This window comes from Euwallacea fornicatus, chromosome 13 (genome assembly GCF_040115645.1).
Source record: "Euwallacea fornicatus isolate EFF26 chromosome 13, ASM4011564v1, whole genome shotgun sequence".
In the NCBI taxonomy this organism is placed as follows: Eukaryota; Metazoa; Arthropoda; class Insecta; order Coleoptera; family Curculionidae; genus Euwallacea; species Euwallacea fornicatus.
Window position 1 is genome coordinate 1,614,657 of NC_089553.1, and position 16,166 is coordinate 1,630,822.

The 16,166-nt window shown below is 36.9% G+C and overlaps 1 protein-coding gene across 23 annotated transcripts in view; it reads right to left on the minus strand.

The window, feature by feature from the left end:
* LOC136343187 (bromodomain-containing protein 3-like) overlaps positions 1 to 16,166 on the minus strand; it is a 21,312-nt gene continuing 5,146 nt past the window's right edge. For 16 of the 23 annotated variants that reach the window (XM_066289751.1, XM_066289737.1, XM_066289734.1 and 13 more), the window contains 16 exons: positions 15,998 to 16,162; positions 15,615 to 15,862; positions 15,397 to 15,550; positions 14,961 to 15,099; positions 12,591 to 12,755; positions 10,913 to 11,146; positions 10,681 to 10,851; positions 9,425 to 9,544; positions 9,239 to 9,367; positions 5,759 to 5,859; positions 4,499 to 4,966; positions 4,164 to 4,355; positions 3,697 to 4,101; positions 3,457 to 3,650; positions 1,823 to 1,994; positions 1 to 1,760 (listed from right to left, as the gene is read on the minus strand). In XM_066289751.1, the coding sequence (XP_066145848.1) occupies positions 1,695 to 1,760; positions 1,823 to 1,994; positions 3,457 to 3,650; positions 3,697 to 4,101; positions 4,164 to 4,355; positions 4,499 to 4,966; positions 5,759 to 5,859; positions 9,239 to 9,367; positions 9,425 to 9,544; positions 10,681 to 10,851; positions 10,913 to 11,146; positions 12,591 to 12,755; positions 14,961 to 15,099; positions 15,397 to 15,550; positions 15,615 to 15,862; positions 15,998 to 16,162 (3,123 nt within the window). In that variant the 3' untranslated portion in view covers positions 1 to 1,694. The remainder of the gene's footprint in view (positions 1,761 to 1,822; positions 1,995 to 3,456; positions 3,651 to 3,696; positions 4,102 to 4,163; positions 4,356 to 4,498; positions 4,967 to 5,758; positions 5,860 to 9,238; positions 9,368 to 9,424; positions 9,545 to 10,680; positions 10,852 to 10,912; positions 11,147 to 12,590; positions 12,756 to 14,960; positions 15,100 to 15,396; positions 15,551 to 15,614; positions 15,863 to 15,997; positions 16,163 to 16,166) is intronic. The other 7 variants (XM_066289736.1, XM_066289754.1, XM_066289752.1 and 4 more) reach the window with 6 other exon arrangements.

Here is a 16,166-nt window from a genome sequence, read left to right on the forward strand (position 1 = left end):
TATATTACATCATATTATTTATTCTAATTTTATCTGTCTTCAAACTAAATAAATGTATTAAAATATAATATAACAATCAAAACATTTTATTACTTACAGAAAATATAATAAATAAAAAAGTCGTCATTAAACGCAGATAAATAACTTTCCATCCGATAGTATAGTCGTAGTTATTTTGGAAACAAATTCCTGCATCTTACATAATGATTTATGTACAAATTGCAAAATATTTCTATGTATTTAAGTAAAGTTTACATTAAGAACTATTATATTATTACTTATTGTGGTAACAACAATATATCAAACAATTTTAAAAGAGAATGGAGGGAGTAAAAATGAAAAAAGTGGATTCTCTAATGTATTTATGATCGGGCATGTTAACCCATAAATTCCAGTTCTTTACATGAATAACTATTTTAATTACTGAACTGAAAGGACTGGTTTTGATAAGTCTGTTACAATTACCTTTAGAAAATAATATTCAAAGAAATATAAATACATAAATCGAACAATAAAAAATTGAGGGTTTCTGTCGGATCAGGCAATAAAAATCAAATTTTAGTCACCGAACGTGCTTTCTGCGGCCGCCCTATATGGTATGCAACTCATACCGCAGACTCGTTCTGTGTGTTGTCTACTTTTCTTAACTTTGGGCCAAATTGGCGGATGCGCCACAATTTGGGAATGTGACAGGAAATCAATAATTTTATGCCTATTCCTCCTTCAATTCGGAAAGTAATATGAATATGAGTTGTAGAAAAATTAACAAAATTACGTAAATATATTTATTAAATAAAAAAAAAAACGGTTTTGTACCTGTTAAAGAAATGACATTAATAAAATTAATTAACAATAATAATCCTTAGCTATCGGACCAAAAAAGCTGGGACATTGAAGGTAACGATTTAAACTGAGGTAGGAATTCACACTATTTAGTCTCCTATGGCTAGAAAGTGCGAATTTCGTATCGTCCATTGCCTAAAAAGGAGCGTCTGGGAGTAAAACCTCCTCCGACCTCGGACTCCTCCGGTCCGTCGCCAATAAATTTAAATTTCACTTCTCGCTATTTGTCCGCGCTCTCTGCTAACTTAAATCTAAAACCCAAAAGTATTTACACGTCTCGCTTTTATATTAATTTAATATTTTATATACACAATCGTAAGTAAAATCTACAATAATAATGTATTATCTTTATAATAATATAAAAATCAAAAGTTCTTATTTTGTCGTCATGTACCGGAAAAACCTGTTCAAGGCAATGATCTTTTTCATTTAATATGGTGCCAACAATAAGTAAAAAAATAAAAACCAGTCTCGTTCAAAGTGAACTTACATACAGTGTTGATACGAAAAGAAGTTCTTGCAAAATTAAATTAGATGAAATAATGCGTCATTTGGTACCGTATCTGAGGCAGTCTATTCTAAAGTCAAAGAGAGGGTAAAAATAGAAGGAAAAATAACTATTATTTTAAAAAAACAGGGAATAAATAAAGCCTATAAAGAGGGGTAAAAATACAAGGAAGTGTACGGAATTATATGGATAGTTTTCCTGAGGCTGCAACAATAAAAAAAAAAACATCTTTCTATAATCACAACACGGTTACCATGGACCAATTATACCAAACGCAATTAATCGCTACTAATACACCTACAAACGCAGTGGACATAACGCAAGAAAATATTCTGGTGTAGTATTATAATGACCCTTCGAATGCTGCCATCAGGTCACTTTGCATGTTCATGTCGATTTTATTTGCCATCTGAAAAATTATTCAATATATAAGAAATATATAAGAAACATTTAATTTTTCGCCAAACTTACCACTTCACGCCTTCTTCTTTCTTGCTCCTGTAGCCTCTGCTTTTCTCTATCTGAAATTCGGTCTGAGCCCGAACTCATTGATCCTGGAGAGCTACTACCCTCTCCAGGGGAAGATTTCAGGTCTTCGACTCTTGGGGGAGGAACGGGCTTCTCTCTTTCGGCCACCGCTTGTCTAAAAAAAGTTAAAAAACATGGTCAATTACAATGGTTTTTTAAAGATTATTGCATTATGTCCTCGCACAAGTAATCAGATATACACACAACATTATAGTTGTTGGAGCATCAACTTATGTAAAAAAAGAGGTCGCCTCTGGCGGTAAGTGGATCCTTCATATTTACCCTCTTATATAAATCGATGTTGAAGTTATTTCATAGATTGCGTTAGAGAATATAAGGATAACGTTAATTTCTAGTAAGGTTGCACAAGAAAGTATCTTATTTGGCCATAAAAATTTCGCAAAAGATCGAAAATAATTTTCCAACACAATTCCACTCCGCGCCACGTACTACTTTCGCTGATTTGTCGAACTCGTCTTTTAACTGTTACTACTGTTCTCGTATTTATTTTAGCATGCACGTGTGCGTACGTTGTTACCAAATCTTCAATACAATCAGTAATTAGTCGAATATAATCAATATTTTTGCGTCAATCCTACTTTTGAGTCGAGGCGACTCGTAAATACATTGGCAACATTGTGTGGTGCGGGCATATATGATGCATTTTTGCTTCTGCTCAAACCCGACGGTACAGATGGATTTCTGTTCCAACAGTCGAGTAGACAATATCAATTTCCAGCATACATCGTTTAGTGAAATTAGACTTTATACAAATGGAGTGTGGAGATATGATTTTGACTTCATAACCACTGGGGGAAACCGAACGGTAAGTGTTTTTATCAAATTAAAGTGGTTCCTACGTAGGCCCTTATCTGGATTTGCGCGGGGGAGAGACGACATGGGGCACACACCTACAGACTGGATCGAGATTTTAACAACGACTGATTACATTTAGCTTGCGAGTTTCTTCATCAAACGGGCCAGTATCCCCAAAACGCTCTGGAGTAGTTTATAATCAGACTTGCACAATGAAACATTCGGTGGACATAAACATGGGGAAGACTCAGTTTTAGTTCGCTGTAGTTAATAAAAAAATATACGGCTGTATATTGGTGACGTGACGACAGGTCATTAAAACCCAGAAAAAAATTGTGCTATGCACCTCGTACTGCTATGAAATTTGGAGAGTTCCTCTTAATTCTCGATATGCGCAGAATTTGCAAGGAAAGGGTAAGATCAAAAACAATGTTTTCATCCCCCCCAATTTTCAGTCCAGAAGTATACCATGCAAGTATGTGCTTCTAACATACTAACACATTAAATCAACTGCACCTTGTGACTTCATAATTACCGTAAATCTATTAGATCACTTTCACTGATTATGATACAATGTCAGACCAAAACAAACAACCGTGACGTTGTCACTTCTAGTTTAATCAAACATAATAAGAATTCAATCATAATTGCAACTCATCTTTGACAAGTCCAGACCATCATCATTAAATACAATTGCTGAACGATACATTGCCACATTCCAGATTTCCAGAATCAAAACCTTCATTTTCTACAACACATACCTGGCCTTTTCCAACGCTTCCTGCTCCTCCATTTCCCGTCGCCGTTCCATCTCCTGTCGCATCCTCTCTCTTTCGGCTTGTTCCTTCTGTTGTCTCTTCAGTTCCAAAGTTTCCAACCTTTGCTTCTCCCTATCGGCTTTTTCCTTCGCTTTGTTCTGGAAGGCTTTGAAGCTGTCCATGACCTTCACAACATTCTTTTTCAAAACTCCAGTAAAATCTCTTCGTGAATATTGTACTAACCTGTTGCTTACTACTATTTCCCGACGCATTGTTCTGGGGTGAAGTAGCCTTGGCCAAACTGCTCCACGAGCTCGCATTCTTCACGTCGGATTTCGCTTTCATTCCAACGGGCACGAATGCGGGGACAATGGGTTTCTGATCCAATAATTGTGGTTTCTTTTCTGGCAATCCGTACGGGTCCTGAGGCTGCGGTTCGACTTTAATCCCCACATTTCCCTTCTTTACTTGTGAGTTATTATGATGAGTGGGGAGCGGATCAAACATCGATGGAATGGACATTTCCATGGGTAAACCGCCCATCGATGACATGCCGTTGTTCGTATTTATCGGCCCATCAAAATCATGTTTTATACTGTAGCCGTTGTTTTGGATGTGCAGGGAAGGATGCTGACCATGGGCATGTCCCTAAAAGGGTTTATTTAAATAATAACCAAATGATATCTGTTATACTTCTCATAAACTCTTACCATCCCTACTTGATGCATCAGGCTTTGCATATCTTGATCCATGTGTAGGTTGTGATGCTGACTCACTCCTAATGGAGTAGGAGGTAGAGTTCCCATTGAGGACCCTCCTAAAGAATGTTTAATGTCCAAATGAGGATTTGACGTTATTCCTAGATGGTGTGGAGGAGCCGTTACGTTGAGTGGCGGTTTAGTCTATTATAACAGAGATATAAAATTAGCGCCTTTAAATAAATTTAAATCATTGAAGGTTAAAGCGATGAGTCAACAGGATTGGACAAATGGAAAATAATTTTTCAAAGGACATCAGGTTCAGGACAGTGGTTTTTCACACCAACCTGACTTATAGCATTCATCGCCATGACAGTGTCCATGGGTTCATGCTTAATAATTTCCTGCTCTAAGTTAGCCAAACTTTCCTCTAAAGGATCGGAATACTGTACTGCCCCACTCGCTAATGGGGACAAAACTCCAGTAGCCTTTGGTTTGTCGGGAGAAGTCATTCCTCCTTGTCCCGTTGCCCCTACTTTAATCCCGCCCATACTACTGGCAGGTTGAGTGGGAACCGGTGATGGTATCGTGGGTGGTTTATCGCTGGTCGGGTGTTTTCTCGTAGCGGCAGTGGGTACAGGCCCTGATACTACCAACGGTTTAGTGGGTGGCATGGGGCCGTTGGCTGCCACCGCTGTAGTAGTTTGGGCTGAACTGGAAGCAGCAGGGGCGGAGGAAGTCGTTACAAACGGAGCTACAGCCGCAATGGGTGTGGCAGGTGGTTTTGGAGGCGGCACCTGGATTATTGCAGGTGGCTGCATGGAAATCCATGTTAACTTCATGTCTCATGAGACAAACTTTAAATGAATCAAAACAGGAAACTAAGATCTTTAGACAAGTGTACTGTCTGCAGTCTAAGTGAATAAAGCATCTTGATTGAGGGTTTTGAGTATGCAACTCTTATCAGTTCGATTCAACTTCAGGTAGGTACCCCACTCACTTCCAGTGACGATTTGAGCTAATAAGAGCTCAAGACTGCAAATCAGTGTTCCTGGTGATAATACATAGATAAAAAAATATAGTACACTCATCCCAAGAGCTTTTGAGTTTCCTGTTAACCTCATTTAATACGCGGATACTTTGAATTATATAACATATCCACTACATAGCTTTGCTATGGCCAGAAGACGTATCTGATGTTCCTGTACTCTCAATTGATAAAGTTTTAAAAAAATTATGTAGTTAAAAAGGTTTACCGCTTTATAGAGCAAATATTTTTATGACACGGGAGCATTTTTTAAATTTTCGTAATGTGTGCTTGAATAAAGTGGATGCTAATGTTAAGCAATGCATCTCTTTATTTCTTTAGGATCATTATAAGAAAATCACACGAGTCTTTTACCTCATATACAGGTGTATGTTCGGTGATTCAAATATTCTACATTTCCCTCAATGTATTTGTTCTCATTTATTCCTATTCTTAACAAATTATATACTAACAATTATCTCTAAACTTTCTAGAAGTCCATAAGAAAAAATACTTACCTCTTATGAATTCTAGATCATAATAAGTGATGCACTAATTTAAATTGTTAAATGATACTAACCACTGAAGGCTGCAGGGTGCTGTTATGGTTAATAGCAGGATTCGGCGATTTTTTGGAATTCGAGGTTTTTGCCTTTTTGGTCGGTCTGGAACCGGTTGGACCTAAAAATCGAACCGTGTCAGTATACAACTTCAACTCCTGGATTAAACCCTTGAGGACGCACGAAAAATCAGAAACACCCCGCACTTTCAGGTCTCACCGCAACAACAAAACTACGACTTATAATAAATTTAATAATAAATTTATTTATATCAAGACAAATGTAGGCTAACACTCTTATTGTATCCAGCAGTAAATTATGTTACAAACTTGTCTTTAGTTTACGAATCGAAGAGAAGCGAATACACTACATCTAACAGGCAAGGGCGCAGGCTGCTCTAGCAATATAAAAGTGCGTAAACGTGGCGCGAATATGTACAAAATTTAAACCAGAGGAGATGTTTGCATAAGAAAAGAAATATGTGAATCGACAAAAGTAAAGTATATTTGCAACATTGCTATTCAGATCATACAAGTTAAATTAAAAAAAAAAAAGTATAAAAATGAGGCACAATTAAACTATACAATATAAAGGTGAATGTAGATGACTATAACTTAAATAATTCGTGAGAACGCAGTATGTATAACCATACTGATTTTATGTTTAAATAGATAATGCTCTACTAAAATCGCAAATTATTATGTCCTAGGTTTTATAAAGTACAATTTTAAATTACATATTAATATTTTAAGACTTAACTTTTACGATTACTCCACATAATACTCTCTTGATATGAGTAACACCAACGTCGTAACAACACTAACCTCAATTTAGTGTCTGCAACAGTAATTTATCGAATGCAATAGGTTTTTAAAGCAGATGCGCGTTGCCTGAGTGCAAACAATGTGAATGGTGGCCAGCAATTGTTGACCAACTACCCATTTACTAACCATACAGTTACCACTACCAGAATATCTATTTTCAAACAAGCGAGGGTAATTAAGAAAAGAGAGACTTTACAGCCGCCACACACATTGTCTGCATTAATAGATGTAGCGTTTTTTTAAATCACTTAACTAACGACAAGTAGTGTACTTAATGGATATTAACGGAAACAAAATAGTTGCGGTAAGACCTGTATGGCTGGTACGTGCTGCCTTCCCAATCACTCGTATGCACTCAGAGCTGGTCCAGGTGACAGTATAATGCTTTATTCTAAATAGGAATCGTTCCAAACAAATGACTATTTAGCAACGGGGAATGTCCACAAGGAGAAGATTTTTCCACGATGAATTTGTTTGGAAAGATTTTTAACAAAACGGGTATAACCCATACAGCTGCTTAATCTAGGGTTGTATTTTGCTCTATGACGGCACGGCTTTATCACAACTAAAAGCGAATCGAAGCATAAAAATACCTTCAAATTTCTTTTGACAAACAAGTTTTATTTATTGCTTCATCTTGTTTTAACAAGAGAGTGGGGTCGGTAACATATGACCTAAAAAAAGACTAGAGTGACCTTATTTAGTAGCAAGGTAAAGTTTCAAGTCGCTAGAAATGTTTCTAATTCACGGAAAAACTGAAAATATGTCATATTTTCTAATCTGGGGCAACAGCACAGGTGATACCTAACCCCACACTCAAAAATAAATTCTTAACATAAGTTGTTCATATGAATAATATCAAGACTTTCAAAAGAAACACCTTCAGATTGGCTGTATTATGACGCAATATATGCCTTCCTCGTAATTTTGTTGCTTATTGAAAGAAAATTTCCTCGGAACGAGAAGTAGTAATAAGAGATGGAGCCTTACAAGGTATTTGTTGTAATCAATGGATTGTCACATTTTCAATAGTTTCCGAAGTATTTGAAAACTATATCTCCACAACTAATGAAAGTAATTTACATTATAACACACAGAAAATAAACATTTCCCAGCTAGGTACCGTGCTGAAAAAGTCATATTTGGATTTTTGCCTGGTTGCACGATATAGTTACATACGCATGGGAAAATACCATTTTCCGGATCTTTAATGAAGTACACAATGTTTAAATAAAAAATATTTACCAATTATTGTTATCTGTAAAACGGTTTATAGTATATTATTCACGATTTGCAACATTTTTTTAACGATACCCATGAACTACAACTACTCCTCAAGCGTTTGCACGATTATTTTAAAGTCGTATGCTTTAACAATATTCTCAGTAGACATTCTACTTCCCAAGATTAAAGAAATCTCCCTCTAAAACACAATTGGTTGGCAAAAGGACCCGTTCGTGTTTTTTCACAGGCACATGATGCCAGTGGCTCTGGTAAATCTACTGCTGGAGTAATTACATGCAGGATAAACAATGTAAATGACTCAATTTACTTGCTGGATTAAAGCGAACTTGTAATTAACATACACAAGATGATTTATAATGATTGCGTATTTTCTTATAATAGTAAATATATTACGATACAATATTGGACTGTCAGAATTCGAATGTCATTAGAAGTAAATGTTTCAAGTTTATGAGAAACTTTGTATTATATGAGGTCCCCTTAGAAAGTAAAAATCTCCGCAATATAACCAGCAACAAAAACTGTCGCGTTACGAACATTTTGTATCTCGAATATGAGCTCTGCAAGTACAGAACTTTCGACCGAAAAATCACCTGGACGAGAATGCAAAATCCAACTACTTGAATTTACAGAAACAGACCTTTAATTGAATCACAATTCATGCAATTTATTCTACCATACAAAAACCATCGAAATCAGACTGAATCAACGATGAAACTTGACTCTTGAAACGAGTCATAAAGCCACTGACGGTGTTTCTATTGAAGAATTCAACCTTTAACTAACTACCCTAAGGCGCAAACCGCATTTGTCTATGAATAAAACAATAAATTAGACGTAATTGCTATGATAGAAAAATACTAGATCGTTCAAACTTAAATCGGCGAATTAGACGCAACTACCGAGTGAACGAGTTAAGCTCAGTCAGAAAAATAATCATAAGAATAGAATAATACGCGACAATATAACGATATTGCTTCAAATTGGACTTAAGTCATTAAATTAACGGATATAAATTATGTTTCAAGGCATATAAATTAACCTATACACGGCCGAAGATCAAAGCCATTTCCGTTTTCCACAGATCGAGCACCAAGAGAAAATCAACTGGGCTAAAACAATCACCGTTCGCAATGGCACTAAACCTCTATACAATCCGACAAGGTATTATATTAACGCTTATACTGATTTTACTACTTTACGGATACTATATACAAGGGAAAGGATTACGCGACTAACGTCCATTAACGTGCATTTAGAGCGGGGGTTTTATTGAGACACACTGTGTCACTAATAGTGTCCGTAAATGTTTCCTTTTTTTTCAAACGATTCAGAAAAACCAACTTTATAATGAGTATTAACACGGGCCCCGCAAATGTCCGAATTCAATAATTTAACAAGGAGAGAGCGATCTAGAGCCGCGTTGCTAACCTGCTTCACTGTCGCTGGAATCAGATGAGCTACTGCTCAGCGATGAGGAGGAGCTGTCGCTATCCGAACTAGAGCTGGAAGAAGACATTCGTCCGCCCCCAGTGCCCCCTGTCGGATCAGCTTTGGCGTCTGTAATTGCATATTAAAACTATCAATTCTTGCAAGTTTCAAACGAAAGAAACATACCTTTCTTTGGAGCCTTTTTACTGGGTCCAATCTTGTGATTGACGTCAAGCAGTCTGTCCTCAAGTTCTTTTTTCTTTTCTGCGATTTGTTCTTCTTTCGATTTGCCCGGTAACTTTTTATCTGTAAACGTAAGTTAGTTGGTGGTTCAATTTAGTTTCACATTAGATTAACTACAGAGTTAAACACCACACATTGGACCCGTTTCACTTAGCACATATCAAACACATGGGACTGATAATGCTTGAGGACGAGAATGCTCTTACAACTTCAGTTAGAACAACTTATACAAATCACTTGTCTTATGAGGTAATGTGAAAAAAAAGTTGAAGTCACGTTCTCGAATTCAAAAGTTATCTGTAAACACTGCTAACGATCATACATAAACAACTTTATTAAACTTTTATAAGCAAGAATGTGGACCTCTTCACGATTCAAATTAAGCGCTCGCTATGTGGTGTCGAAATTCCATACTAATGCTAGCCACTTGATAGTATTCAGCGGTGCATTAAATAGTCTTAAATCGATAATGAATTTTAAAGAATTATAAGTCTTTTTTCCATTAAAAGATAATTGCTTTAAAAGTTCTGGTATCTCCGAATTTCTATCAAATATCTGGCTGAAAGGGAAGATATTATATGTTGAAACATATTGAACACGTATGACAAAATAAAAGACCTATATATCTACATTTAAATATTTTTACTATTCGTCACATGAAATTGATAATATTTAGAAAACATAACAAAGTCGCACAAAAAATGGTCATAAAAGACGAAGAAATATTAAATTTAACACAATAATTAGTTCACACATCAACGACGTATTGAACATAATGTGGTGAAATTTCAATACCATGGATATTTGGGATATTCACGTGTAAAAAAAGAAATCCAAACAAAATTCAACGTACAGCTGATTAATTAAAATCCACCACCACTTTCCCTTTTTTTCAATATTAGCAAATCCAAACCAACATGAATTCATGCAAAATTCCAATTTAACCCAACCCACTACCATGCTTAGAAAAAATGTGTAGTTCCAATTACGTACGCCTGTCAGTAGCAAAACAATAGCCTTACATTTCTTTTAAATAAACTAAACAGTACAAGATCTTTTTATGATTTTGCAGCTTTTGAGCTACTTTATAATCAAAATAAGACCCTTTAATAAGTTTTTACCGCGAGACTATGTGCTACTTCGAAATGTGGACGTCCACGATGGAAATTACCCCTCAGACGCTAAGTAACGGAACTTACAATAGGGCTTACGTGGCTTTTTCCTAAGACACGAAGCGACGTAGCTCTCCAATTCACGGAGCGTCGATGGCTTCAATGTCTCAAAATCGATTTCAATTTCGTCAGGATTGGAGTCACGCAGAGATGGCTCCCTGGATTGGATAATGTGCACCACCCGACCCAGTTTATCTCCTAAACAAGTGTTTCAATGATGTTCTGCAAAATTCAAGTGTTCTTGGATATGGAAACCTACCGGGTAGTTTATTGATGTCAAGAGACAGCTGCCGTTTCTCGTCATACGACATTGGCTTGGCATTGTCCTCATCTTCAGAATCAAAAGCCGATACTGGCGGTCCACTTTGGGCTTTCTTGCGACCGGGACCTGCACCCGTACCAGTCCCGCGTCCCGTTTTGGCGCGTTTAGCGGCAGGTCCGCCCGTTGCGTTTCCAGACGGTGCTGTAGATGCAGCTTTTGGACCTCGGAGACCTGCAAAGAAAGAGAAAATTCCCTATCTAAACCTTCCCGTAAAATGATAATGTGCTTTCTGTTCCTACTATCAACTATTTGCTACATTTATTACAACGGTAAGACCAAACAGAAGCTTTGTGCGTGCGACTGGATTCATAAAGCGGTGCTGAAAAGGTCACGAAATCTACTAGTTGACTCACTATATATTAAATAAGAAATAAGAAACGTTAATAAAAGATCTAGTCACATGCACTACAGGCAAGGTTGTTGACTATTGAATTAAAGAAAATCTGTAGAATTAATTTATCATTCTAAAAATCTATTATGGAGGATGCCGAAATGTATCGAGGAAAAATTGATAAATCGTTCTAAATCATGATTTTTCTACTTTAGACATATTGGGTTTAATTTCAACCCTTTGCTCCTCCTTTTCGATCCTACAATGACATGGAATACGTCGCTGAATGAACTTTTTACTCCATTTTTTAACTTCAAATAATATCTTAAATCACTCACTAACGGGCACTTTCATGACAACTAAGTCTGATATTGCAAGTCTGAAATATGTAAAACTAATTACTTAAAAGAAGGTGTCAATTTTGCAACAAATATCGCTATTTCGGTTATAAATTATGAAATAAGAAAATTAAAACGTGCTTAACCAGCGAGCTTTTACATCAATCCTATGCTGTATTGCAAAACTACTTCCATATTAAAACCGCGTAGAGATGCACGAGTGAATGCGGCGTCGATTGGAGCCGCTTGTGGCTCGTCCGATCGAATTACAATGTGCCCTTCATACTTCTCTAGAGCGAAATAAAGACGGGATTATGTGTCTCACGATCCTCACTTGTTGCGACGGATATTTATATGAATGAAAAACTACAAATTTCTATTTGTTATTTACTTTTGAGACGACAAGATAAAACGAAAAAAATGGTATAAAATACCTTAAAATAACGATTGATTAGAGTATTAATGAAACATTTCCTGGACGGAATACATCTAATAAGATCGAAACCGGTTTTTGAAGTGTTCAAGTTAATTAAACGTAGAGCTGTAATGACGTATAAAGTCGCAACGGGCCTTAATTTCATTTTTTTTTAATGACTATTTGCATTAACTTTCATTACTTAATTTCTAAACAACCTCGGTAACAAAACTTGAACTGCCATTCGAGTCAACATCATTTGGTAATTTTTAATGCAAATTTCTTTGAACAATAAACGTGTTTACTAACTTGGGGTAGAGTCTATACTGTTGATTTTTGCGTTAAACAGTATAATATTGAAATAATTTGAACTAACTACAAAGTAACAGAAAAAAAAATCCATGACCAATGCATACAAAAGAAGGAAAAACGTCGACCATGCAGCTGCCCCTCTAAACGGGGCCCCAATTATGCAACTAAAAGTGAGTCTATGCCAACAACCCTGTCCAACACTCCTGAACCTGGCCTTACCTTTGCTCTTGGGCGCCTTAGCGGTGGCAACGCCGCCCGTTTGGGTGCCACCTGTTGATTTTGACTCCATACCGCCGTCTTCAGCTCCAACACTGTCAGGCGGAGCGGGGAGCTGCTTGCCGCCGCCTACCCCGACAGGACCCATGCCTTGGGCCGATTTTCCGCCTGTGTAGTTAATTCTCAATCATCCACGATCAAAGAGGAAATAGAAATAAACTTACGCAAGTTAGGACCAGTTATTCAATCTTTGTTTAAGTCAGTTTAGCTAAATCCGACAGGTATTGGAACCTTTTCATAAAATAGTATTGCTACCACCAATTATCGCAAATAAAATTATATTGACAGTTTATTAGTTACTACAGTTAAAAAATAATTCAAACACCACTTGGGTTTAGCTGAACCGACTTTTCAACCATGATTATGCAAGATACTAAAAAATGAGAAAAAATCGACGGCAATATACTACAAGAATTTAATATTTTTTATGTTTCAAGCAAATCACTCTGCTACCAGTGAGCACATGCCTTATACAAGGTGCTACAAAATATACAGTGAGTAACTGATCCTGAAAACTCGGATTCCCCTGACAAAACCTGTCCTATATGGTCATTAAATTCCCGAAATAAGACAAAATAGGTTCTTTGTTCATCTTAGTCTTTTAATCCTCTTCACTGATAAGTGACTTGTTAGCAACTGCACAATATGCGATTTTTCTAAGTCATATTAATGTTCGTGGAATTTGTTTTTTCTCTAGTAGTTACTCATAGTTATACAGTAAATCAACTCATAGTTATGAGTTAACTTACAGAAACCATGGAGGAAATCAAAAAAGATAAAGCAAACAGAAGAAAATACTCAGTCTTTAAATGCTATGTGGATCGATGAGTACATTTTTTTTGAAATTACCAGAAATTATAAGTACTAGCTTAAAATTTTGACAGGAGCTTAACGGAAAAACAATCAAACAAGTTTTTAACATATGATAAGCTTTTTTGTCAGACACCCAGGATATTATTTTTTGTATTAGGTAGTAAATTTAGTTTTAAGGGTTTTCTGTTAGATGGCGCAATTAGTTAGTCTCGTATCGGGGAAATCCAATAATTATTTCATTTTAAAAGGCTCTTATTCAACTATTATCTCAATGCAAGCCAATCAAATATAGTGACAGAAATACATATTTCTATCGCTTTAATAATGTCTAGTTTTGAGCCATCGAAACGCAATTAGCGGAAAGCTATTCTTTTTTGTTTCTATTTGAAGAAAAACCTGACCAGTGTCATATTTTGCTGCTGGAGGCTTATGACAACCATGCGTCTTCCATTCAAACTGTGGAATTCTGATATTGACGATTCAAGTCCAGTGCTTTTGATACGAATAATAAAATACGTTCTGGGCAACCGAAAAAGTTTACCGACAATGCATTAAAAGAGTTACTGGACATCGACCGAAGTCAAACGCTAAAAGTGTTGGCAACATTGTTGAAGGTGTCGGAAATGACCGTTTCTAAACGTTTGAAAGCAATTGGACTGGTCCAAAGGCAAGAAATTTGGCTGTCCTATAAATTGAAACAGCAAGATATTGAACACCGTTTTGTCATGTGCGATCTGTTGCTTCAAAGGCAAAAACGTAAAAGTTTTCTACACCGAATTGTGGCCGGGGATGAAAAATGAAACCGATACGATAACCAGAAATGCATGAAATCATGTTGCAATATAGGGCAGCCGTCAACTTCCATAGTAATGCTCAATATCCACGGATCGAAGGTAATGCTCTCTATTTGGTGGGATCAGCGAGACGTAGTGTTTCATAAGCTGTTAAAACAAGGTGAAACCGTCACGGGAGATCGCTACCGATGTCAACTTATTAAATTGAAGCAAACATTGCGCAAAAACGGCCTGAATGGGACGATCGTCACAATAAGTTAATTTTGTAGCATGGCAACGCTCGGCACCATGTGGGTAGTGGTGAATAATACCCGTCAAAAACTACTTGGAGCATGTCGGAACTCCTCAGATGTTGCGCTCTCTCACTACTACTTCTTTGGGTAAATGGCACATGGCCTCGCTAAACAACAATTCCGGACACATGAGGACATCAAAATATGGCTCGATTCCTGGATAGCCTCAAAAGACAAGTTCTTTTTACGCCGCGACTTCCGTCTTTTTCCAAAAAGATGGCAAAAAGTTGTAGAAAATAATGAATAATATTTTGAATAAACCAGTTGTGCCGGTCTCTTTCAAAAAACATGTGTTCTCTAAAAAAGCCTCAAAACAAAGCTTACTATCTAATATATTCTTTTTTCTAAAAGTCTTATATTCACCATCTAATTTGTAGCACCCAATATATGTATCATAATATTACATGACTTACCAGTACTATTTGCCATTGCGGACATGGGCTGCACCGAACTCTTTTTGGCCTTATCTTTCAGCTTTTGTTTTTTCTTTTCCTTTTTCCGCCTCGTAGATTCCTCCAATAGCTTTCGCATTCTCTCCTGCATGGTAGCCAGCTGCAAAAAAAAAATTCACTACATTAACTAAAGTACATATTCAGTTAAATTATGTCACAGATACGGCAAAAATGAATGTTACAAAGTTGGATTAAATGTCTCTGGGGCTAAGTAGTGTGCACAGAATTGTGAGATCGACTATAAAATACGCACAAGACTATTAAAAAGTGTAAAGGAGGAAAGTGCGATTAAATTCAATGAATTAAAAGAAACTTTTAAAGTTTGTTGTTGATCAATCATCAAGCACGTCAGTTAAAACAGAGCTTGATTATACAAATTATTGACAAAAATATTCACCTCCTTTTCCAGTTGCTTAAACTGCTTGTTCCGGCGTTCCTCCTCGGAATCCTCCGTATCACTAGACGATTCTGAACTGGAGCCCGACGAACTGGAGTCGTGAGGAACCATACCGCTTATCCTATTTAAGGGTTCATCAGGAATTTTTGCAAATCTATAAACGTAACGCAAGAAAAACGTTTTCAAGAGCTGGGCATGCACTAATTATTCGGACTCACTTCACTTCAAAAACATCCTGCAGCTTCCGGGCCATGGCAACCACATCGTGGTCAGACGGATTGTACTTGTAGCAGTTGGTGAAGATGAGTCGAACATCCTGGGCAAATTCTTGTGCCGACCTGTATTCCCGGTTATCCATTTTCCGTTTCACGGTACCCAAGTCCATCGGTTTTTTGATTATGTCATGATAGTCATGCAGCCCCAACAGCTCTGCGTCTACAGGTTTGTAGAAAGGCCACGCGTAACTCTATGAAAGACCAAATATCGACATTTAATACTATCCCAATACTCGGTGAAAAGTGGATATTCTCCATCAAACATAATCGAAGTCGATGCCGGCATACGAACAAACAAAAACTTTTCAAGTAGTGTTATCACTTACACAATGTTTCTTCGAAAACAAATCCTTCAAGATTTCATTGCAGGCTTTAAGACTATCGTTCAATTTTTCTTTGGACTTTTGCGAGTGGGCCCCAGGTTGGCCGGCCGGTGATGGAGCTAAACCGGCGCCTGCGGGTCCGCTGTACGGTCCTAAACCGTCAATTTCCTGA